A 25,825-nucleotide genomic window follows, 5' to 3' on the forward strand; every position below is an offset into this window, starting at 1 on the left:
CTCACTGCAAGCTCCGCCTCCCAGGTTCACACCATTCTCCTGCCTCAGCCTCTCCGAGTAGCTGGGACTACAGGCGCCCGCCACTACGCCCGGCTAATTTTTTTGTATTTTTAGTAGAGACCGGGTTTCGCCGTGGTCTCGATCCCCTGACCTCGTGATCCGCCCGCCTCAGCCTCCCAAAGTGCTGGGATTACAAGCGTGAGCCACTGCGCCCGGCCAGGTCTTGGATTTTTATAAGAAAAAAAAAGGGGTGCGGGGGGGAAGAGCCGTGTGCAGTGGCTCATGCCTGTAATCCTGGGAGGCAGAGGTTGCAGTAAGCCAAGATCATGCCACTGCACTCCAGCCTGGATGACAGAGTAAGACTGTCTCAAAAAAAAAAGAAAAAAAAGAAAAGAAAATTAAGGAAATAAAGCAGTTCCACTAGTGATGTTTTTGCACTACTGTTCAATGCTACCAACATTTTTGCCTTCAGAGAACAAGCTTAAAAGGCATGCTCAACCTGCGATTAAGACGAATCTACGCAACACAAACGGATGCTGAGCAGAAATGACCCAGAGGCACCATCGTCTTATCAAGCAGTTTATTTCCATTTTCAGTTCTAATGTTGACTTTTTCATAAATATTCACCTGGAATCTCCACTAAGGCTCCTCAGGAGCAGGGCCCAATTCCTAGAATGTGCTTGGTGAGTTAGCCCCTGGTATAGCGTAGAGGCTCGGCAAATATTTTACTGCCTCCTTTCTAATATTTCCCAGTGGCCAGCGTTTCCCAACATGTGAGATGTACAGTTCAAAAGGCCACAGGGAAACCGACACAGCAGGGCCATTTCAAAAGGGGAGGATCTTCCAATTCTTCTGATTTTAGGAAATTCTGCCGCGTGCTAACCTTGGGCACATGCTAGCCTCCCTTTCTCAGTTTGGAAAGATCTAAAGTAATAGTTATTTCTCTAAAATGAAACATATATTCATTTTATATATATATTTTACAGATAGCTTCTATCTATGGCAATTTATGTTGGATTATTCCATCTATGGGAATCATATCAAGTTTTCTTTTTTTTTTAAGAGACGGGGTCTTGCTATGTTGTCCAGGTTGGTGTTGAACTCCTGGGCTTAAGCTATCCTCTCACCTCGGCCTCCCGAAGTGCTGGGATTATAGGTATGCATCACCATGCCTGGCCAAATTTTCTTTGTAAATACATTTGAGTGGTAGTAGCTAATTTTAAAGGAAAAAAACCTGAAGTAGTCTAGAGGTGGAACACAAATGAGGTTTAGAGAACTGATTCAGCAAGGACTAAAGATTGGGATGCAATGCCCTCTGCACAGTCTGGTTCTTGAGGTTGCGGTGGGTGTGTTTCCAGTGGTGTAGGTCGGTCAGATACTTCTGGCCTTTGAGAGTGCGTGGATGTGACATGGTCAGTGCCACATGTGAACCAGGTGCTGCCAAGTCCTGTGAAAGTCACACACCATATGGTACACTACAAAGGTATAGGTTAAAGGCTGAAGCTTGAAACAAAAAAAAAATCCTCTATAGAGCAAGATATATTCCTAGTATTGAGCTATTCCCAACCAAAAAAAAAATTAAGGAAAAAAATAAAAAAGGAAGCATTCCATCAGTGGCTGTATTGAACAAGTAATCTATCATCAAGATATAATCACCCAACCTTTATTATTCCAAGTGCAGTGTCAAGAGACATGTTACAGCTGCTAAGGACAATGTACTTCAGCTTTCAAACCTGGGCAAGAAGCCACACGACTGCATGAGACAAGCCGTGAGAGGCACTGCTCAGGAGGAAACGGCTGGGTGTCTTCACCAAAATCAGATTACAGCATATTCCGGGAGCACATGCCCTTGTACTGCTTACAAACCAAGGGAGAAAGAGCAACGCGTCCATCATCCCAATGCCTTCCCTGGAACAGGTAATGAGCATCATTCTGTGGCAACAGCGTCTTTGGACTCTGCATCAGTTTGTTCCACTTCAGCATCCATGGCAGCTGGGGCAGGAGCAGCTCTGGTTTGGGCAATTTCTGCCTCTGCTGCCATTGTCTCGGCACCATTTCCAGCCTCTGCAGCCTCACTTCTGGCCTCGGGGACGCCCTTCTCTGATGCCGTTCCGCAGGGCACCTGCTCTTCCAGCAGCTGTTCAGCTTGAGGATCACTACCGGCCTCCGCTGTGTCCACGGGGCCTTCGCCCTCAGCCAGCTCCCCGTTCCTCTCTGGAGCGGGCGCTCCTTCCCCATCTACGGCCCTCACTGCTGCTGTAATCACCTCTGCTAAGACGTCCGCGGCCACCTCCTCAGGTGTCTCTTTCTTGTCCTCAGCTCCTAAATTGTCATCTCCTTCCATTTCTGGATCAACAGTTTCACTGGTGAAAGGGTCCTCACCCTGGCCAAGAGGAAACGCAGGTCAGTGTGGTGTAAGCAGAGCTCAGGAGGCCCATGATTGCGGGGATGTCAGCTTTCCAGAACCAGCAGTCCACAAGGGAAACACTTCTGTAAATTACGCCACAGGAGTGAATCCTACATGTTCTCAGAGCCTACAGATTCAGAAAACACCTCGGGGAGACATTCTGCAATTTTTTTTTTTTTTTGAGATGGAATCTCGCTGTTGCCCAGGCTGGACTGCAGTGGTGCGATCTCGGCTCACTGCAACCTCCGCCTCCTGGGTTTTTAGTGGAGATGGGGTTTCCACCCACCTCAGCCTCCCAAAGTGCTGGGATTACAGGTGTGAGCCACCATGCCCGGCCCATTCTGCAATTTTTTTTTTTTTGAAACAGAGTTTTGCTCTTTGTTGCCCAGGATGGAGTGCAACGGCGCGATCTCGGCTCACCACAACCTCTGCCTCCCAGGTTCAAGTGGTTCTCCTGCCTCAGCCTCCTGAGTAGCTGGGATTACACGCAGGAGTCACCACGCCTGGCTAATTTTGTATTTTTAGTGGAGATGGAGTTTCACCATGTTGGGCAGACTGGTCTGCAACTCCAGACCTCAGGTGATCCACCTGCCTTGGCCTCCCAAAGTGCTGGGATTACAGGCGCAAGCCACCGCGCCTGGCCTGTGATTTTTAATCAAGCATGTAACAGTGAGGAAAAGTTCACAAGCCCAGCCTTAACTTGATGTTTTTTTAAAAAAGGCATGAGGCCGGGCGTGGTGGCTCACGCTTGTAATCCCAGCACTTTGGGAGGCCGAGGTGGGCAGATCATGAGGTCAGGAGATCGAGACCATCCTGGCTAACACAGTGAAACCCCGTCTCTACTAAAAATACAAAAACAAAATTAGCCAGGCATGGTGGCAGGCGCCTGTAGTCCCAGCTACTCGGGAGGCTGAGGAGGCAGAATGGCGTGAACCTGGAAGGCGGAGCTTGCAGTGAGTCAAGATCACGCCACTGAACTCCAGCCTGGCAGCCTGGGCGACAGAGCCAGACTCCGTCTCACAAAAATAAAATAAAATAAAAAAGGGCATGTAATAGGAAGTTAACACTACGTAATATTTTAGTTTCATTAAGGTGCAGTGGCTCATGCCTGTAATCCCAGCACTTTGGGAGGCTGGGGCCGGACGACTGCTTGAGCTCAGGAGTTCGAGACCAGCCTGGGCAACGTGGCAAATCAAGATTCAAATCCAAGTCTGATTCCCTCAGAAGTCAAAATTCTCCTAAGTATATGCTAAAAAAACTATCTGTAGTCTAAAACAAGCAAACTAAAACTTATCATTACCAGATTAGGAAACATGTTTTAAAATATGATGCTTAGGGCAAGGCGCTCACGCCTGTAACCCCAGCAATTTGGGAGGTCAAGGCGGGAGGATCACTTGAGGTCAGACCAGCATGGGCAACAGAGCAAGACTGTCTTAAAAAATTAGCCAGTGTGTGGCCGGGCGCAGTGGCTCACGCCTGTAATCCCAGCACTTTGGGAGGCTGAAGCAGGCGGATCACAAGGTCAGGAGATTGAGACCATCCTGGTTAACACAGTGAAACCCCATCTCTTTTTTTTTTTTTTTTTTTTGAGACGGAGTCTTGGTCTGTCGCCAAGGCTGGAGTGCAATGGCGCGATCTTGGCTCACTGCAACCTGCACCTCCCGGATTGCCTCAGCCTCCTCAGTAGCTGGGATTACAGGCACCCACCACCACGCCTGGCTAATTTTTTTTTATTTTTAGTAGAGACGGGGTTTCACCATCTTGGCCAGGCTGGTCTTGAACTCCTGACCTCGTGATCCAACCGCCTCCGGCCTCCCAAAGTGCTGGGATTACAGGCGTGAGCCACTGCGCCCGGCCACCCCATCTGCCTACAAAAAATTAGCCAGGCGTGGTGGTGGGTGCCTGTAGTCCCAGGTACTCAGGAGGCTGAGGCAGGAGAATGGCATGAACCCAGGACACGGAGCTTGCAGTGAGCTGGGATCGCACCATTGCACTCCAGCCTGGGTGACAGAGCAAGACACCGTCTCAAAAAAAAAAAAAATTAGCCAGGTGTGGTGGTGTACTATTGCAGTCCCAGCTACCTGGTAGGCTGAGTGGGGAGGATCTCTTGAGCTCAGCAATTTGAGGCTGCAGTGAGCTATGATCACACCACTACACTCCAGCCTGGGTACCAAGAGAACAAGACCCTGACTCAAAAAAAAAAAAAAAAAAAAAAGAGAGAGACGCTTAAAAGCCTGAGCCCACACTTGACTCTAGAAACTTTTACCTTGCTTAAGCTGCAAAGGTAAAATATTCATCAGTCATGTTTCCTCCCTCTTTTTTTTTTTTTGAGACAAGGTCTCACTCTGTCATCCAGGCTGGAGTGCAGTGGCACGATCTTGGCTCACTGCAACCGCTGCCTCCTGAGTAGGACCACAGGCGCATGCCACCATGCCTGGCTAATTTATGTACTTTTTGTACAGACAGGGTTTCACCATGTTGTCCAGGCTGGTCTCGAACTCCTGAGCTCAAAGTGATCCGCCCACCCCAGCCTCCCAAAGTACTGGGATTACAGGTGTGAGCCACCACGCCCGGCTCAGTCATGTTTCTTCAATTGGTTATTTAGATTCTGTGCCTTTAATGGATGGAACTGTCAAATATGGAAGTGTTTAGTAACTGAGGAGGGCAAAGGTCCTGAAGTCAGGTTGTGGGCTAGGACTTAGCCACCTGCCCCAAATGCTAAAGTCCTGGAATGAACACTGAGCAAAACGGGTTTCACAAGGAAGAACTGGGAGCTCTTCCAAGCAGCCTTCTCTCCATGAGCACCCACTTTGGGACTTTGATATGCTGCTCCCATCATGAAGGCTCTGGTTCTTCACTACCCCTCACCTTCAACCTCACTGTCAGTTGGCTCTATCAATGAAATCTCTTTTTAGCTTCTCTCCTGGAAAATTCTCATGTACCTTGGATTTTGTTTTTGAGATGTGGTCTCGCTCTGTCACCTGGGCTGGAGTGTAGTGGTGCAATCGTAACCCCTCTAACTCCTGGGCTCAGGGATCCTCCTGCCTCAGCCTCCCAAACTATTGGGATTACAAGCATGAGCCGTAACTCCCAGCTCCCCGCTTTCCTTTATTTTAAAGACCAGGTCTTGCTATGTTATCCAGGCTGAAGTGCAGTGGTACCACCATCACTCACTGTAGTCTCAGAAATTCCTGGGCTCAAGCAATCCTCCCATCCCAGCTTCCCGAGTAGGGCTAACCTTGGGTTTTTCTTTAAAAAGCACTTAACCATCATTTGCTCAGAATTTTAAGGCTAAACAATCAGGATTTTTCATGGTAAAAATCCATTACACACTGATTATCAAGCAGCGCCACATCCCCAGAGTCCCCAGGCAAGCAGTGACTCATTGGAAATCCCAGCTGTCATGTTCCTGAGCCTGATGCATTCCAGTGTCCCCCAACTGTCAAAAGACTCAGAAATGCTAAACGCTGCACTCTGGATTCAACTCCCTGCTCGTGGGGTTCATCTTCCCTTTTGAAAGCTTTTCCTGTCTGTGGTACTCGCAAGCACAAACCTTGAGGTATTTTTCCAGCATCTTCACTATATGTCTGTTGTTCAAAACACTCTTAGCCACATGGAGACTGGTTTTCTTGAACTGTTCAGCAGCCAACTGCAAAGGGAACCAAATGTGAGCTCTTAAAAATGGCAAAGATTAAGGAAGAGAACAACCCAGCCAGGCTCTGCCGAGTCATCCTGAGATCAGCCCTATGCAGAGAGGCAAATCTCAAAACGCCAGGCTCCAAGAATAGAGAGAAGGCTCCAGAGACTGTGCAACCAAGACTAACAAACTGGAAAAGCTGGGCAATCTTAAGAGATAAACGCAAAGATGCACCACTGATACCCATGTAGCACATGCAGAATTGGGGGTGAAACAAGAGCATTTACAAATGAAAGGCTGTGTGGCCTCAGTGGAGGAAAAGGACAAGCTCTTTCTTTTCAGTTTTTGGGGTTACATTGATTTCATAAGTTCAACAACAAAAGTATGACTATGCTGGGTGTGGCAGCTCACGCCTGTAATCCTAGCACTTTGAGAGGCTGAGGCATGTGGATCACTTGAGGCCAGGAGTTTGTGACGGGCCTGGCCATCATGGTGGAACCCTGTCTTTACAAAATATAAAAATAAGCTGGGTGTGGTGGTGCACACCTGTAATCCCAGCTACTCAGGAGGCTGAGGCATTGAGAATTTGGGAGATGGAGGTTGCAATCAGCTGAGATTGTACCACTGCATTCCAGCCTGGGCAATGGAGTGAGACTCTGTCTCAAAAAAAATAAAATTAAAAAAAAAAAAAAAAAAACAGAAACACAACTATGACTGCACCAAGTCTCTGACTGTTTTAGAGCCTGACTCGTTTGCACAATAGTCCCTTGTTTGTATACTGCTTTTCAGCTGATCTTTAACAGTACAGGGGCTGAGTGCAGTGGCTCACGCCTGTAATCCCAGCACTCTGGGAGGCTGAGGCGGGTGGATCACCTGAGGTCAGGAGTTCAAGACCAGCCTGGCCAACATGGTGAAACCCCATCTCTATTAAAAATATAAAAAATTAGCCGGGCATTGTGGTGGGCACCTGTAATCCCAGCTACTTAGGAGGCTAAGGCTGCAGAATTGCTTGAATCTGGGAGGCAGAAGTTGCAGTGAAAGATCACACCACTGCACTCCAGCCTGGATAACAAGAGTGAAACTCCGTAAAAAAAAAACAAACAAACAAAAAACAAAAACATAAACCAAAAAACCAAAACCAAAACCAAAACACAGTACTGTGAGATGGGTGCGCAGCTCTTGACCTCCCCATTTAATAGCTGAGTAAACTAAGGAGAGAGCTGCTAACCCAGGGCCAGAAAGTGACGGGCTGCGGAGCAAACGCAGCCACAGGCACTCTTCACTGTCTGCTTTTCTGCACTGACAGCAGGTAGAGCTGTTGCTGGATAGGGCCTCTACAGTCTGCAATGCTAAAAATACTCATCATCTGACTCAAATAAGGTATTTTTCCAGCATCTTCAACATTTGACCGCTGGGCTCAACATTTAGCCTGAAGCCCCAGCAGCTAGGTAAGGACAGAACCAGTCCTTTAGTCCAAGTCCCCTGGGCCACTCGGCTTTCAATGGCCCTTTCAGCTTACGGAAGCCCCCAGGCCTTCTGCTAGTGGGAAACTGACCTACGTGGAAACACTATCAGGAGAATCTCAGCTACTGCATTTAATCAAGTCTAAGCAACACATTTTCTCACATTTTTATTAAAAACTGAGACGAATCTTACAACCCATCGATGGAAGTGATAGACTTGAAACATAGCAAGAACCCCTGAAGATGTTGTTATTCCCCATAAGACACAGCAGGCTCTGAGCTGCAGCCCTGCAATGCGTACCCCACGCAGTGTGGGGAGGAAGACTCACCCTGCGGTTATGATTGTGGTCCACGGAGTGCAGGTGCCGCTGGAGGAGCTGCGGCTGTGCAGGAATTAGCATGTCGCAGGCCAGGCAGTGAGCAGCCTCAATCTTCTTGAAGAAGTGCTCCTGGCCAATCCCTGCCAGGAAACGCATGTCTTGTAGGATCTGGGACAGCAAGTAATGCTTTCCTCCCACTCCCCAACCGGGCCCACGTTTTCTCCCTGCAACTCTAAGGAATCAGAAGGGCATAGCCTGCCTTTCTATGGGAAGTATGGGTCAGCACATCGGCCTCTATAGCTGGGAATTCTGTACTTTTCAGCTTTTCTGTTCCCCCTGGTTGTTTCTTTTCAAACCAAGGAGAAAAAGACATGAAAGTGCTTAACGTCACTGATACAAGCTGCAATCTATGCAAGGCCACATCCGAAGGTTTCTTTCTTTCCATTGCTGCTGAGCGCTCTTCCCACAAGTCTCGTCATCACCTTCTCAGCCACCTTGGGCTGGCTTCCTGCCACATTTTTTTTTTTTTTTTTTTTTTGAGACAGAGTCTCGCTCTGTCGCCTAGGCTGGAGTGCAGTGGTGTGATCTTGGCTCACTGCAAGCTCTGCCTCCCGGGTTGACACCATTCTCCTGCCTCAGCCTCCCAAGTAGCTGGGACTACAGGCGCTCGCCACCACGCCCAGCTAATTTTTTGTATTTTTTTAGTAGAGTCAGGGTTTCACCATGTCAGCCAGGATGGCCTCGATCTCCTGACCTCATGATCTGCCCGCCTCAGCCTCCCAAAGTGCTGGGATTACAGGTGTAAGCCACCGTGCCCGGCCTTGCGTCACGTTTTACAGGTCCCGTCACATGCCTTACTACCATCCAGGAAAGCACTCATCCTGGGATCACAACTCACCTTTGAAAGGATCTGGTTTTGGTTTCGCGGTTTCTTTCTCCATCAATTCCTGACGCCGCTTCTCAATTTTCTTATTTCTGTTTACAATGTATTCCTAGGTGGGATTGGAGACGGCATAAAGTAAAATGAGAGGTGGGCACGTGTGGACATTTCTCAGCTGCCAGGGCTAGGCAGGCAGCTATCAGAGCAGCTGCATGGGGCAGCACAGCACGATGACTGGAGCTCTTGGTTGTCCCCGTGACTTGGGGACTTACACAGCTACTCTATCTGGGAAAGGAAACCTTGGCCAAGTATAGCCTCTGATGTCCCTTCCTCCTTCAAGGGATCCGGCACCTGCGGGATGGGCGGGAGACGCGGTGACAGGGTCCAGATGTCCTTTACCTGGAGGAACTCCACCATCTTGTCAGGCAGCTTGGTGCTTATGAACCGCAGGGTCTCTTTGTGAAATTTGCTTTGCAGATGCTTCTGGATCTCTTCGTCGTCAAAGCTACGGAACTTGCACACAGAACAGGCAAACTGAATTCTAGAGAAGGAAAACAAGGAGGGGAGTGAAGCAGGGAGCATCAGCTCACCTCTGGGGAGAGCTGAAATATAAACAGGATTTTCAGGATTTTTTTTTTCTTTTCTTCTTTTTTTTTTTTTTGGAGACGGAGTTTCGCTCTTGTTGCCGAGGCTGGAGTGCAATAGTGCGATCTCAGCTAACCGCAACCTCTAACACCCGGGTTCAAGCGATTCTCCTGCCTCAGCCTCCCGAGTAGCTGGGATTACAGTGGCCCGCTACCAAGCCTGGCTAAATTTTTGTATTTTTATTTTATTTATTTTTTTGAGACGGAGTCTCACTCTGTCGCCCAGGGTGGAGTGCAGTGGTGCGATCTCGGCTCACTGCAACCTCTGCCTCCCGGGTTCAAGTGATTCTCCTGCGTCAGCCTCCCGAGTAGCTGGGATTACAGGTGCCCACCACCACTCCCAGTTAATTTTTGTATTTTTAGTAGAGACGGGGTTTCACCATGGTGGCTAGGTTAGTCTCGAACTCCTGACCTCGTGATCAACCCACCTCAGCCTCCCAAAGTGCTGGGATTACAGGCGTGAACCACTGCGCCCGGTCTATTTTTTTTTTATATTTTTAGTAGAGACAGGGTTTCACCATGTTGGCCAGGCTGGTTTCGAACTCCTGACCTCAGGTGATCCACCTGCCTCAGCCTCCGCAAAGTGCTGGGATTACAGGCGTGAGCCACTGCGCCCAGACTTATTTTTTTTTTCTCGAGATGAGATTTCACTATATTGCTCAGGCTGTTCTCAAACTCCTGGGCTCAAGCAATCCTCCCACCTCAGCCTCCCAAGTAGCTGGGATTAGAGGTGCATGCCACCACACTCAGCCAGGAAAAGTGGCTGCTGAACCAAGAGTTCCGACTTCCCAAGGGGCAACAGGACCCAAGTTACCCAAACTTCCCCAGCTGAAGAATGGGAACACAGGCTTGCAGGTATCTCAGGAAAATGACTCGCATGGTAATCTGCTGGCACTGCAGCCCCTCTGGCCCCAAAGCCCCTGAGAAAACACCAGAAAGCTGCAACTGCTTGGAACTGGGGATGCCCTAGGCTCTGGCTGGCAGCTCTTGGGGCCCAGCATCTAGCTTCACAGCTTCTCAGATGAGTTTCTCTCTGCAGGCACTGGGATGACACAAGGCAACTTCATTTTATGTGCAGACAAAACACCTCGCACAATTCAAAACACAAAACCCAGTATCAGTTCTGCCATGAGACTACACATAAAGACATGTCACATCAAATTCTACAGATAAAAAGTGAGGCTTCTTTGTCACAGGCTTTCAAAGCCTCCCCAAAAGCAACCATGCTGCATGGCGAGGGAGAGCAGCCTGCAGGCCCCCAGGCCACCACACTGGGGTGCTCCCTCCCTGGCTCTCTCCTGGAGGCTCCTGCCCTTCTGGTGTAGGGGTGCAGGCCCTGTGGCACTCAGGACTTCACCTCTGCCAACTCCACATGCCTGGCTTCTGACCTCTGACAAGCACCATGAAGACACTTCCGCTTCTGCAGACAGTCCCTACGGATGGGGGGAGGGGACAATCTCCCGGGGCTCATACACAGCACTGTCAGGAAGCTACTGATGAGCTGTGTGCTTCCCTGCTACACCTCTGCCTCCCCATGACAATTCCTCCAAGTCCCTTCGAGATCCTCAGTCATGGCCAGGCACAGTGGTTCATGCCTGTAATCCCAGCACTTTGGGAGACCAAGGTGGGTGGATCACCTGAGGTCAGGAGTTTGAGACCAGTCTGGCCAACATGGTGAAACCCCATCACTACTAAAAGTACAAACATTAGCTGGGCATGGTGGCAGGCGCCTATAATCCCAGCTACTTGGGAGGCTGAGGTAAGAGGATTACTTGAGCCCAGGAGGTGGAGTGTTGCAGTGAGCTGAGATCGTGCCACTGCACTCTAGGCTGGGCGACACAGCAAGACTCCCATCTCCAAGGGTAAAAAAAAAAAAAAAAGAGATCCTCAGGCACTAGCACACTCTCTAAAGGTTTCTTTTTTTTAAAAAGTCACCTGTTCATTGGAAGAACATACAAGATGAAAAAAAAGCAAAAACAAAGCAAAACAAAAAAAAGCAAAAAGTAGTAAAAAAATGTCATCTCTATACCCTTCTCCCAGTACTCTGGGAGGCCAAGGCAGGAAGATCTCTTGAAGCTAGTTCAAGAACAGCCCAGGCAACAGAGAAAGACCCATCTCTTTATTAGATTATTTAAGTTTAAAAATAATTAAAAAGAAAATGTCATCTCAGTTTCCATGTGACATGAAAAGTCATCTACTCTATCTATCATTTATCTGTTTAAAATAACAAGGGTTTCAATGTTCCTGTACCACTTAAGAAGAAACAGTTCTGCATTTGGTTCCTGGCTTCGTTTTGCTAAGCATTTCTCTTTTTTTTTTTTTTTTTTTTTTGAATCCTTGATTTAAGATTCACATGGGACAATGATTTTTTTTTTTTTTGTTCCTGAGATGCAGTCTTGCTCTGTCGCCCACGCTGGAGTGCAATAGCACAATCTCGGCTCAATGAGATGGAGTTGTTTTTTGAGATAGAGTTTCGCTCTTGTTGCCCAGGCTGGAATGCAGTGGTGTGATCTTGGCTCATTGCAACCTCCACCTCTCGGGTTCAAGCAATTCTCCTGCTTCAGCCTCCCGAGCAGCTGGGATTACAGACATGCGCCACCATGCTGGACGAATTTTGTATTTTTAGTAGAGACCGGATTTCTCCATGTTGGTCAGGCTGGTCTCGAACTCCCAACCTCAGGTGATCTGATCCGCCTGCCTCGGCCTCCCGAAGTGGTAGGATTACAGGCGTGAGGCACTGCCCCCAGCCCGTTTTTCTTTTTCAGACAGAGTCTTGCTCTGTCGCTCATGCTAGAGTGCAGTGGTGCAACCTTGGCTCACTACAAACTCCACCTCCCAAGTTTAAGTGATTCTCCTGCCTCAGCCTCCCGAGTAGCTGAGATTACAGGCACCTGCCACCATGCCTGGCTAATTTTTGTAATTTTAGTAGAGATGGGTTTCACCATATTGACCAGGCTGGTCTTGAACTCCCGGCCTCAGGCGATCTGCCGGCTCAGCCTTCCAAAGTGCTGAAATTACATGTGTGAGCCACTGCATCTGGCCCCTTTTACTAAGCATTTCTTTGAACAAAACAATCACTGCCCAGACTGGGCACGGTGGCTCACGCTTGTAATCCCAGCACTTCAGGAGGCCAAGGCGGGCAGACCACAAGATCAGGAGTTTGAGACCAGCCTTGCCAACACAGTGAATCCCCACCTCTACTAAAAATACAAAAATTAGCCAGGCTTGGTGGCAGGCACCTGTAATCTCAGCTACTCGGGAGACTGAGGCAGGAGAATTGCTTGAACCCGGGAGGCAGAGGTTGCAGTGAGCTGAGATTACGCTACTGCACTCCAGCCTGGGCGACAGAGCAAGACTCCATCTCAGGAACAAAAAAAAAAAAAAAAAGAAAATCAGTGTCCCATGTGAACCTTAAGGTCAAGGATTCCCCAGCATTACATGATCACTGGTGATTTCAGTTTCTAGTCAGAAGCCACTTAACTCCTGGCAGGGAGAGGCAGGCACATGGTGTGCTCATGATGACATCCTTTGGGCTCAACATTTTTGGAATCCTTTTCTATTGTGGGACAAAATCTTTTTTTTTTTTTTTTTTTTTTTGAGACAGAGTCTCGCTGTCGCCCAGGTTGGAGTGCAGTGGCGCCATCTCGGCTCACTGCAGGCTCCGCCCCCCGGGGGTTCACGCCATTCTCCTGCCTCAGCCTCCAGAGTAGCTGGGACTACAGGCGCCCGCCACCTCGCCCGGCTAATTTTTTGCATTCTTAGTAGAGACGGGGTTTCACTGTGTTAGCCAGGATGGTCTCGATCTCCTGACCTCATGATCCGCCCGCCTCGGCCTCCCAAAGTGCTGGGATTACAGGCGTGAGCCACCGCGCCCGGCCTATTGTGGGACAAAATCTTGATGGTAGGACCATCTCTCTATCTGTCTCCTAGCTATGTCAAACTCCAGGGGTGGTGTGGATTTGGAAAAGGTGAACACAGGACACTGTCAGAGATGGCAGACACCAGGCCAGGGGACAGGGATGCCCCTCAGGCCGGCAGGAGAGTAACAGAGCCCCCAGCTGAGCAGTTATGGACCACACAGACCCACCAGCAAGGCTGGGATTCCAGAGGAATAGAGACACAGGAGTCAAACACCAATCCTCTAAGCAAGAACAGAAACCTAACTTCACCAAAGCAACGTCCCAGCCGTCCTAGGAGACAGGTAGCCCGTATGCTAGGAGCACAACGAGTGATGGTCTTTTCTGCACTCCCAACTGTTTACTGTTTTGCCTCCCACTGGTTTGGCCAGAGGAGTCAGGCCACCAGGCCCCCAGCATTGTGGAGCGAGGACAGGTGAGCTCAGCAGCACCTCCACCGCACCAGGTCCGCCTCCTCCTGTGGGGGTGTGTGCCCGCGCCTCACCTGTCAGCTGCACGGTCCCGCGTCCTGTCTCTTCTCCTTTGCTTTTCCCTTCTCTTCTTCACGTCCTCATCCTCGTCCTCCTTCTCTCCTGTAACAGACAAGTCCCTTCGAGACGCTCTGAGGGGCCTGCAAAGGAGCTGAGCTCCAGGGCCTGGTCGGGGGGCTGCAGCTTGGCCACCGCACCCTGTGCCCTGCCACTGCCTGCACCACGTGGTAGGGTCCAGGATGCCCCAAGGCACCATCAGAGACTCCTGGTGGACACGGGCCTGGGGTGAGAGCCCGGAGTAGTCACCAAACTCCCCACATGGCCTGAGGCGGCCAGGACGGGCTAGGGACACAGCCTGCCCACCCCATGTGCACCACAGCCCCCTGCTCCCTCTGTCCTCCCCATCCTGCTTGTCCAATCTCATGCCCTGCGATGGGGTCTTCTCCCAATATCACAGGAGAAGCCCATTCTCCCTGGACGAAGAGGCGGCAGCTGAAGGCCTCAGGAAGTGAAGCAGCTGCTCCGCCGCCCTCTATCCCACCTCTAGGTGGACCGTGACGAATGTCCTGGTGGCCCCGTCTGAACTAGGGCCTCAGCAGGTCTGACAGTCCTTGCTGGCCCGACCTCTATCTTCCACTCACAAAAACCGTCAATCTAGGGCTTTCCCAGGGCTGCGTGGGAAGCAATCCTAGAAAAAAATTTGGGAAGAGACCGATTGGTCCTCCCGTCCGTCCCCCGGGGCCAGCAGAGGAGATCCTCAGAGAGCCACGCGGCCATCGTCCCAGCATGAGGCCAGGGACGGACGCTGAAAAAAGGTTGGAGAAGCATCTGAACTGTAACCCCTACCCCTGATGCCAGTCCCGAGACTGTCCCACGAAGATGGCGACCGGCGTGCGCTGCTCAGAAGCCTCTCAAAAGGGCGTGTGGGATTTTTGGCAAGAGGTCACTGCCTGAAACTATGACTGCTGTTTAATAGCAAAGTCATCCCGGGTAGGTAGCAGGACCTGCGCGCAACAGACATGTCACCTTTGCTTTAGCATTGTGCCGCTAAGCGCTCGGGGCGCCCCGTGCTATGGACAGGACTGCTGCGGGTCAAGGGGGGGAGGACTGCAGAGGGCTGGCTAAGCCTGAACAGGAGGAGCATCTAGGCCAAGGACCTTCAGAATGGATGGGAGCAGGGCCACTGAGGAGCCAGCCTGTGATCCTTGGGGTAACCAGCTACGGAAAGACTCACAGGACAGGTAAAGAAACAAGTGGCTTCAGGGTGAGCTCCAGGCCGCGGCACCTCAGGCCGCCCTGCCATGCAGGCTTTAAGCCTGCTCTGCTGTTGCTGCAGACCCTCTGGTCTCCTGCACTGGACATGGAGAGACCTGCTGAAGGGCGCCTGCCTCTCAAAGACCCAGTGGGCCTGGGTGCTCCCGACCCTGCAGGTGTCTGCTGTCACACACTCGCAGGCATGAAGCAATCTGCAGTGCAGTTGCCAGTATCCCCACCACAGAGGCCCACAGCATGGCCCAGGGCAGGCGACTGAAGGAACTGGACAAAAGGAAGCCCCAGAGAAAACAGTTCAGGGATATGCACTGGCTGAGGGCACAGAAAATGGGCTGGGGGCCTCTTCTCTCATGTTTCTCCTTCCCTACAAACTTCAACTGTGGTGGACACCCAAGGCTGCCCCCCATCCCCACTGCAGCCCGCATCGGGTCAGGCAGACAGACCCGTTTCCAGTAAATGCTGCCCCAGACACTTTGAAGCAAAGTGTCAGCTGATCGCCATAGTCAAGGCCCATCTGGTGGCTGCAGCCCCTCTTCCCCCACAGCCACGGGCCCCTCCATCCAGGCCCCTGGCTTGCTTAGAAGCTGGGCAGTAAGTGCGGGGCAGCCGGGAAGACATAGGAAAGCTGCAAGGGACATGGTGACGCCTACCTCTTTGCCTCCCAGAGTCGCAGAATTCATCCTCCTGGAAAAGAGTATACACAAAGTCCGGCAGTGAGCTGGTGTGTCCACAACTCTCCACAACCAGCCCAGTCCCTGGCCACTGCCTGGTGGGCAGTCTCACCCAAGACCTAGGTTGCTATGCCACCAAAAATGAGCCACAGTGCGTCAGGACCAGCCTCCGGGGCTCAGGACAGGGCCTGTGTGTCCTGTTATTACTCCCAGTTGCCTTCAGAGATTCTGTGACAATGACCTTTCTAAAAAGCCACTCACTCACCCTCTCTCGGTTCCTCCTAAGCTGCAGAACTGCCTGCCCTGCCACAAAGACCCACCCGTACAATTCTATGAATGGAGCCTGTTCACCAACTGTAGGGAGAGAGTCTCACTTGGGGGATGCCAGTTCCGGTATTCTTCATAGAAAATGGGTTCCACCGGCCAGGCGCGGTGGCTCACGCCTGTAATCCCAGCACTTTGGGAGGCTGAGGCGGGTGGATCACGAGGTCAGGAGATCAAGACCATCCTGGCTAACACGGTGAAACCCCGTCTCTACTAAAAATACAAAAAATTAGCCGGGCATGGTAGTGGGCGCCTGTAGTCCCAGCTACTTGGGAGGCTGAGGCAGGAGAATGGTGTGAACCCGGGAGGCGGAGGTTGCAGTGAGCCGAGATTGCGCCACTGCACTCCAGCCTGGGCGACAGAGCAAGACTCCGTCTCAAAAAAAAAAAAAAAAAAAAAAAAAATGAGTTCCACCATGTTTCCCAAGCTTTTATTTATATTTACCCAATGTCTGTTTTTTTTTTTTTTTTTTTGAGATGGAGTCTCGCCCTGTCTCCCAGGCTGGAGTGCAATGACGCGATCTCGGCTCACTGCAACCTCTGCCTCCTGGGTTGAAGCAAATCTTCTACCTCAGCCTCCTGAGTAGCTGGGACTACAGGTGCGCGCCACCACATCCAGCTAATTTTTTTATTTTCAGTAGAGACGGGGTTTCACCATATTGGCCAGGATGGTCTCAATCTTGTGACCTCGTGATCCATCCACCTTGGCCTTCCAAAGGCTGGAATTACAGGTGTGAGCCACCACGCCAGGCCTATATTTACCTAATGTCTTAATAACAAATCATGTATAGATAAAAACGATTCAACTGAGAATCTGAACAGAGCTGACTCCTTAGGTAGTGAACATATGGCTAAATTAACAATCAGCAGGTTTACAGAGATTCCTAGTCTCAAGACCAGCAAAATAGGGATCAAGTGAGACTCTGAAAACCCGAAAAGCCACCATCTCCTGCCTGTTCCCTGCCTGTGTGACTCTAAGGACTTGGGGAAGGCCCTCCTTCCCACGCTGGACCTTCAGGCCCTACACCTCCAACTTGGATCAGAATCTACACTGGGGTGGCTGAGGCACCTCCCCAAGAGCTTGGGGTGGTCCTGGCTATGAACTGGCCCCAATGCTGCCTGCCTGTGCCTTGTTGTGAGGATGGAAGGATGAGGACACCAGTCAGCGGCACCCGGCACAGAGCTGGCAGCAAATGAGCCTCCAGCCTGTGCTTGGAGGCTTTAGCCCACAGTCCCTGCATCTACTGGCCTAGAGACCAGGGAGAGGAACTGGGAGCTTTTTTCAGAAAGGGAATGTCTGCTCTAAGTTGAAAACTTTCTTTTTTTTTTTTTTTTTTTGAGACGGAGTCTCTCTCTGTCGCCCAGGCTGGAGTGCAGTGGTGTAATGTCTGCTCACTGCAACCTCCACCTCCCAGGTTCAAGTGATCCTCCTCCCTCAGCCTCCCGAGTAGCTGGGACTACACGCAAGTGCCACCGCTCCTGGCTAATTTCTGTATTTTTAATCGAGACGGGGTTTCACCATGTTGGCCAGGCTGGTCTTGAACTCTTGACCCCAAGTGATCCACCCACCTGAGCCTCCCTAAGTGCTAGGATTATAGGTGTGAGCCACCGTGCCGGCTAAGGTGGAAAACTTTTAGAAACCTAGCTAAAAGTCAGGGTCTTGAATCCACTCAGAGGTAGTCAAATCTCCCACGGCAGCTGCTCCTGCCCCTTTGTGAGGAAGCGTGATTGAAGAAAGAAGAAATCCCACGCTAGAGGCGAAAGGGCTGCCTGGTGGACTTACACCCTTGAACTCTTCATCTCCTGAGCGGAAGTCACCAGCTGCGTCATCTGCCAGACACAAAGAGAGGAAAAGTCAGTCCCCGGAGAATGGTCCCAGCCGGTTTCCGCCCTCCCAAGCTCGCCATCCAGGGTGAGTCTGCCCTGACCAAAGTGGGGGTGAAACACGCCACCTGCGCGTGTTCACAATACAGATGGGGCCGGCAGAGCCCCCAGCAGGCAGCTGACCCATCCTACATCCATCTGGCCCACCTGGCCCCCAGGACATACCATTTTCGGAGAAATCGCCTTCACTGTCAACCCGGGCCAGTTTGGTGTCTGGCTCCTCATAAAGTTGGAACTGCTTCCGTTTCCTGCCCGTGCCATCTGGTCCAAAGCGGTCAAACCCTCTCCTCTTGGGCTACAGACAACAAGCACACCCCATGAGCTACTTACCGGGGCCATGAAGATGCCCCACAGAAAAGAACAAGGAGGTTGTAGGATCAGACAACACAGGCACAAAAGGTCTTTTCAAAAGCAAACAGACAACATAGTTTGAAACTAAAAAGAAAATCATGCTGAGTGAAAGAAGCCAGGAACAAAAGGCCACACGTTTCGCAACTCCATTTGTGCAAAATGTCTAGAACACACAAATCCAGAGACCAGTGGTGGTTGTCGGGGGCTGGGTGGGGGAGGAGACAGGGGTGACTAATGAGCAGAGATTTCTCTTCTGGTTGACATAAACGCGAAGATTAGACTGTGGTGGTGGGGATGGTTGCACAATCCTGTAAATTAACTAAAAGTCGAACTGCGCACTTAAAAACATTTAAGTGAATGTTGAGATGGGGAAATTTTACCTCGATAAAGCTGCTAAAAAGAGAAGCGAAGGTGGCCGGAAGGAACCTTGTGAGGGCTTACCCGATCCCGATCCCGCATCCGTGGCTGCGAGCGGCCACATCCGTAGGGCATCGTGCTGTCATAGCCGCCCGCCCCCTGCATGCCCATCACGCTGTAGTCGGAAGCCATGGACTGGGAGAAGAGGGACGGAGGTGGCCGGCTGGGGGAGGGCCCTCCCAGGCCCCGTCCACCCACGTAGTTCAGCTCGTTCCAGGGCGTGGACAGGGGCTCAGAGGACGCAGCGGGGGGCACGAAGGGGTCGCTGCGCATGAAGGTGCCAGGGTTGCTCCGGTCCTGGAAGCGGCCCTGGCCCCGGCCCCGCATGAAGCCATCAAGGGAGCCCCGCTCCCGGGCCGGGTCTCGGCATTCACTGTACTGCCCCCCAAAGCTGCCATTGCGGTCGGACCCCAGGTCGAAGTCATAGTCGTAGCTGTAGCTGGGGCGGTAGGGGTTGTGCTCCGGCAGGCAGGGCCTGGAGTCATAGGACTCGAACGGCTGGAAGCGGAAGGAGCTGCAACGGAAGCACAGCCCATCAGGGGCGGTCACCCCGGTCACCCACTGCCACACTCCCTCAGTATAACTTCGACGCCCTTACATTCAAAACAGCAAACCAAACCACCCTGCATCCCACCTAAGTGCTGGGATGGCCAAAACAAACCAACACCCTCCCTGGAACACTGCTGAGCAGGGGACACAGAGCCCCTGGCCACAGGAGTAGCACGATGTAGAAAAAAGGAGTCTCAGGGAGCTTAGCCAACAACCACGCCTAAGCCCCGCCATGAAGAAAAGCAAGGAAGTCCTATTGTAACACCACTGACCGCCCACGAGCCCAACTCATCAATGCCACACCCAGGAGGAAGGTGGGGACAGGCCCTCCCTCAAGAGTGGGTGCCCACTCCCATGTGCACAAAGGTGGGGATGTGTGGGGTCCCAGGGGAAGGGCTTGGGTCCATAATCACCTCTCCCGGTCCTGCATGCCCTCCCCACCGCCGCCGCTCCCGCCCCTGCCTCCTTCCTTGGACATCATGTCCAAACGCTGGTTGATCTTGGCAATGAGGGAGTCGGAATTGTCGGTGCATGGCTCTGGGCCGTAAGAGGCCATGTGCATGGCAGGGGCCCCGGCCGCCAGGCCGCCATCGTTGGCCTTGGTGGCCTCCCACGAGGCTGGGCCGTAGCTGTAGGTTGCGCCTGTGGTGACACTGGTGTTCTGGGCGCCGTAGTAATTGTAGTTTTCATAACCTGTCACAGGGGGAGGAGCCAAGTCAGACCTAGGCAGCCATGAGGCCTGTCCGTGGTGGAACAACCGGGGAGGGGCACCTGCTGCCACGGAGAAGGAAAAGGGATGTGGGACCCAGTGCTGCTGGCATCACTTCACACTGCACTGTGACCTGCCAAGAGGCAGCAGGAGGTGGCCAGAGAAAGGGGCAGCCTCAGTGCCGAGCAGCGGGTTTTCCATGCCAGACTCTAGGACCTGCTCCCCATTCAAAGCTGGGTGACTGAGAGCCTGGGAAGAGCAGTTCCGGCTGCTGACAGGCCCCACAAAGGACCGCTGCTCCCAAAGCACAGTCGCAGTCCTCCCCATCATGCTCCCCTGAGGCCGCCCACCACAGCCCTCTGCAGCACCCCCATATACACAACAGCAGCCCTGGCTGACTGTGTCCTCAGAAACAGAGCCAGGAAGTCCACGCCAAACCTCCCTGACGGGCTGACCCGCCTGAACTTCAGATCAGAGGCCCACTTGCCCGCCCACAGACCCCCCCACAGAAGGGCTTACCTTGCCAGCTGGCCACACCAGTTCCATATGCACCTTAGGGGAAACAAAAACACACAAGAGCCCTGTTTGCAGAACGAAGGCACTGACACCCCAGCTGTCACCTTGCTCCACCCTCCACAGCCCCAGGACCAGGGCTTCCTTCCGCAGGGCTCAGGGAGGCACCCTTGAGTGTTTTTAGTTCACTCAACTCCTACAGAGCACTAGGCTGAGCACAAGCAAGCCCTCTCTCCCAGGCAAGGCCAACTTTCCGTCAGAGCAAGGGAAGGGATGCTGCACGCTCCCCAGGAAGCTCGTCCACTGTGGGCTGCTGGCCAAGAGATTGGCCAGGCCCGGCCCCAGGCAGAGTCCTCGTAAAGGGCCAGTTCCCATCAGAAGCCAGAGTGCAGGTGCTGCCAACTGCATAGCGAGGCATTGGTGCAAAGTCACGTCCTCAACTCAAGCAAGCAAGAGGACGTTATGTGCCACGAGTTACTTGGAAGGCCTTCTTCTGAAACACCAGGTGGTGGCTCAAAAGCAGCCCCACTCCTCATGTTGCCCGAGTCAGATCTCAGGCTCAGAAAACAAAGGAAGCCCTCGTGCCCTAGAACACGGGCTGGCAGAAAGCAGAAAGCCTTGCCAGCAGAGAGCATGCACTGGTCCCCCAAACAAGCCTAGCATCATGACCCTGACTCTAGAGCGGGGGTCTGCAAAAAGTCCGGCCACACCGAGCCCACTGCCCGCCTTGGCACAGCCCTTAGGATTTTCGAATTTCAGTGCCCATAAATAAGTACCAGCACACTGCCCGTAGCCCTGTGTTCTCAGGCTCTGCCCTCAGCTAGGGATGAATTTTACCTTTTTAAATGGTTGGGGTAAAGCTTTTAAAGTGTATTCAATGACAAATTTTGACATGAGACCATCACTTACAGACTAGGTCAAAACTCAGAGAACTATACAAATTAACAAAAACTATGAGCTATAGTGAATAATATCACATCAACATTGGCTGATTAATTGTAGCAAATGCATCACACCAATGCAAGATTTTTTTTTTTTTTTTTTTTGAGACGGAGTCTCGCTCTGTCACCCAGGCTGGAGTGCAGTGGCGCAATCTCGGCTCACTGCAAGCTCCGCCTCCTGGGTTCACGCCATTCTCCTGCCTCAGCCTCCCGAGCAGCTGGGACTACAGGCGCCTGCCACCACACCTGGCTAATTTTTTTTTGTATTTTTAGTAGACACGGGGTTTCACCGTGTTAGCCAGGATGGTCTCGATCTCCTGACCTCGTGATCCGCCTGCCTCGGCATCCCAAAGTGCCGGGATTACAAGCATGAGCCACCGAGCCTGGCCTTTTTTTTTTTGAGACAGGGTCTTGCTCTGTCACTCAGGCTGGAGTACAGTGGCATAATCACAGCTCACTGCAGCCTTACCTCCTGGGCTCAAGCAATCTTCCTATCTCAGCCTTCTGAGTGGCTGGGACTACAGGCACGCACTGCCACGCCCCACTAATTTTTTATTAGTAGGATAAAAGGATCACGTGAGCTCGGGTCTCGAACTCCCAGGCTCAAGTGAGCCTCTTGCCTCAGCCTCCCAAAGTGCTGGGATTTCAGGCATGCGCTGCCTCACCCAGCTAATGAAAGATCTTACTAACGAGGCCGGGCGTGGTGGCTCATGCCTGTAATCCCAGCACTTTGATTATGGGATTGATCATGAGGTTAGGAGTTCGAGACCAGCTTGGCCAACATGGTAAAACCCTGTCTCTACTAAAAATACAAAAATTAGCTGGGCGCGGTGGTGGGTGCCTGTAATCCCAGCTACTCGGGAGGCTGCGGCTGCAGTGAGCCGAGATCACACCACTGCACTCTAGCCTGGGCAACAGAGCAAGACTCTGTCTCAAAAGAAAAAAAAGATCGTACTAATGAGAGACACTATACCTGAGTGGAGGTGGGTGGGCATATGAAACTCCACTACTAAATCTAAAGCCGTACTAAAAAGTCTGTTAATTATAGAGAAAAAAACACCTTGGATATACCCTCAGCTATTTACTCAGAATAACAAAAATATTTTGCCAAAACAGAGTATTTAATAACACACAAAAATTATGATCTTCAAGTTGTACTGTCTGTAAGTAATTATTGGCATTGTCCCATCCACTATTTCACACATTTATGACTGCTTTCCTGCTACAGAGACTGTGGAGCTCATAAAGCCACAAAGATATTTACTATCTGATCTTTTACACAAAGTTTGCTGACCCCTGGGCTACTACTCTCCCTTGACCCAAGTTCAGCTCTGCCATGCTAGGGCCTTGAGTTAGGGGAAGCCCATGCCTCACCCGCAAAGCAGAGCCCACTTACCCTGGGTGTTGGCAGGTCCAGCACTCCACGCCCCGTAGCCTGCAAGAAGACCCTGTGAGTTAAGATTCTATTTGTCACACCAGAGAACGGGTCCTCTTGGGGGGTACTCCTAAAGGGATCTCCTTACAGTTCAGTGCCAGCCTTACAAGAAGGAAGACCCCCCCCCACCCCCAATAAAGCCATCCCACAGCTGGCTAATGGCATCATCGCATTCCACCTGGCTGAGGTCAAAGCAGAAAAAGAAGGATGAGAAGTGGGCTTGGAAGTCAGCTCTGCCCTGCAGAGGGACCTTGGCCAAGGACCTCACCTCTCCAAGATTTCATCCACAACTGAGGCTAACACAAGACAATCCACTCAGCATGAGGACACGTTCCCCAACCCACCACACAGGTAGGAAACCAGTTCAGACTGCCATCACAAGTACTTCATAACTGAAAATAAGCATGGGAATTTGGTGACATAAACTGCATCTTTCTAAGCTGCACTTCCTGCCACTTTTTTTTTTTTTTTTTTGAGGTGGAGTCTTGCTGTTGCCCAGGCTAGAGCGCAGTGGCGCAATCTCGGCTCATTGCAAGCTCCGCCTCCTGGGTTCACGCCCTTCTCCTGCCTCAGCCTCCCGAGTAGCTGGGACTACAGGCGCCCGCCACCACGCCTGGCTAATTTTTTGTGTTTTTAGTAGAGACGGGGTTTCACCGTGTTAGCCAGGATGGTCTTGATCTCCTGACCTCGTGATCCGCCCGTCTCGGCCTCCTAAAGTGCTGGGATTACAGGCGTGAGCCACTGTGCCCGGCCCTTCCTGCCATTTTTAAGCCCTCCACGGATCCCCTGGACATTTAAGTCCCAGGGCCTTGGCCTGGCCCTAAGGCATCAGACTGCACTCTTCACCCCTCCACACCCCCTGCCCACTATGGCATCTGTCTGGTCCCACCAGGAAGGAGAATGAGAACTGTGTTCTCTTTATTTCTGTGTCCCTGGGGCCCAGCACTGAGCTGCGCGCGGGTGGCCACCATGCCTGTTAAATGACTTCACTTTGATAAGGCAGGAACATATCCATGTCTCCCTCACCAGAACCCCCCTGCCCCCCCGCCCCCGCTAAGTACCTAGTGCGTGCCGATACATCACAAGCACCCAGTAAACCCTGTTGTCCCGAATGCCATTCAGAGACAAGGGAGCTAGGCTCATGGGTTACGAGACTTGACCCAGTCATACCGCTGAGTTTTGCCCTCTGCTATGCTACGCCTTCCCCTCCGTCATAGCGCAAAGCCTTCTAAATTCGCATCCGTGCAGCAGAAAGGCAGACTGCAGATTCTATCAGCAAGTAACCAACCTCGAGAAACTGCTACTCTGCGAAGCTCTAGTGTAAGTGGCACGCACTATTAACCTGAAAACGCTCCCTGAAACACAAGAAATCAGGGAAGCTGACCTATCTCCACTGTGTCTGAAAGGTTTTCGGCAGGTAGGAAGAGGGGGTAAAAAAAAACTCTCCAAACTAAGAATGAAAAGGAGGAATACAATGCCTGCAGAAAAGATCTGATGGGAAAGAATGGTGAAATCTACCCAGGCTGCGGAAGACCAGGAGAGTCAGGCTGAGCCTTCGCTAGGACCCGGAAGACACCAAAGCACACCGCGCACGCAGCCGCCTCAGGACCGACACCTCTCTCTGCAATTTCTGGTGCTGAGATACTTCTGCCCTGCCACTTCTCAAGATCGACAACTTCTCGAGCTCCTGTAGCCAGGATCAGACCACTAGCTTCTCTACACCCAGTCGAGCTCCACCCAGCATGTCCGAACTATCCCCTGTGGGCAAACTTGGCTCCCAGAAGGCTCTGATTCCAGAAGCAGGGAGCAGGCAGCTCGAGAAGATCGGCCCTACTGCAAGGCCAGCGCTAAGGCCAAGTGGGGAAAGGACACGTTCCCTCCTGCACAGCCCCTTGGCCCCTCCAGGCCACCACAAGACTGTCTAAAAGGAGAACTGCCAATCTGTCACCAGCCCCAGGACACATCAGGTTTCCAGCTTTGTACGAACACTCAGCATCTGCCCCTCACCATCCTGTCCCAGGCCAGCACGCGCCGGGTACAGAGCTGGAGCCCGGCGAGGCTGACTCTCGCGCCGGCCGCACTCGGCCCCATCACGCTGCACCGGGGACTAAAGGCCCGACCCGGCGCAGCCCGACGGCTTCCCGGATAGGCGCCCTGGGCCACGTGAGCCCAGCGGAGGCCCTACCCGGCCCCGCGGGTCCAGGGCAGGTCGGGAGAGAGGCGGCTCTCGCGGTGCGCCCGCTGCCCCAGACCCAGCTCCCCGGGCCCGACCTCACAACCCCACGCTGTAGCTCCGCCCCCTAGCGCCGCCATTTTGTGGCGTCTTCGGAAGAGGAAGCCGGGAGTGCAAACCCCGGGGTCGCTGGGGGCCGGAAGGACTCCGCCGAAGGTGAGGGGCAAAAAAGGCCCACACGGCCCAAGACGCCCCCACGAAGCCCACCGCGGCGTCTGCCCCAACCCCGAGTCCCGCCCGCCTCCTCGGGCCCTGGGGGCCAATCCGCACGCAGCTCCCCGGGAGCGACGGCGCCAAAGCCCAATGAGGGGCGCGCGCGCGCGCGCCCTGGCCGCCTCTCCGCAGGGCCCGGCTGCGGCAACCACGCTCGGGACGAAGGCCCGGCCCGCGGCCGTCTGCGCAGCGGCTGCGTCGCCCGCACAGAGCCTTCCCTCCCCGCTCCGCACCCAGCAGCCAACACAAACCTCCGTAGCCCTGGTCCATGTCTTCGACGCGGCCCACCAACAGCCCCTTTTACTAGACCACAGCACGCATGCGTTCAGCGCACCTCCGCCGTCGACTACTGGAAGACCAGGCGCACACGTCACTACTTCCGCGCGATCCCATTGGCTGGTCTTCACGAAGGCCGCCCTCGCCGTCCCAGCTGGCCTTTCGGGCTGCTAAGATCCACCTCCGTAGCCTGATGGGAGTTGTGGTCCCATTGCGGTGCCCGACGGCCCGGCCCGCGCGCACGCGCACCCCGCCTCTCTGCCCGCCCCCCCCCCCCGGCCCCGCCCCGCCCCGCCCGCG

General features: G+C 52.6%; 1 protein-coding gene across 2 annotated transcripts; it reads right to left on the reverse strand.

The window, feature by feature from the left end:
- Positions 1-566: 566 nt before the first annotated feature.
- Positions 567-25,764, reverse strand: AKAP8 (A-kinase anchoring protein 8). 2 transcript variants are annotated; one of them, XM_055239244.2, is made up of 14 exons: positions 25,501-25,764; positions 22,765-22,803; positions 20,434-20,466; positions 19,619-19,898; positions 18,681-19,170; positions 18,054-18,183; positions 17,788-17,834; positions 15,661-15,694; positions 13,753-13,840; positions 9,107-9,248; positions 8,726-8,819; positions 7,837-7,967; positions 5,961-6,056; positions 567-2,383 (listed from the first exon to the last, which is right to left on the reverse strand). In XM_055239244.2, exons 1-14 carry the CDS (start codon positions 25,517-25,519, stop codon positions 1,928-1,930), a joined length of 2,079 nt encoding a protein of 692 aa, XP_055095219.1. In that variant the 5' UTR covers positions 25,520-25,764; the 3' UTR covers positions 567-1,927. The 2 variants fall into 2 exon arrangements, with proteins under 2 accessions (XP_055095219.1, XP_063472404.1); XM_063616334.1 differs by lacking the exon at positions 25,501-25,764 and adding an exon at positions 24,811-25,203.
- Between the last annotated feature and the right edge of the window lie 61 nt (positions 25,765-25,825).

Source organism: Symphalangus syndactylus, chromosome 13 (genome assembly GCF_028878055.3).
Source record: "Symphalangus syndactylus isolate Jambi chromosome 13, NHGRI_mSymSyn1-v2.1_pri, whole genome shotgun sequence".
Classification (NCBI taxonomy): domain Eukaryota; kingdom Metazoa; phylum Chordata; class Mammalia; order Primates; family Hylobatidae; genus Symphalangus; species Symphalangus syndactylus.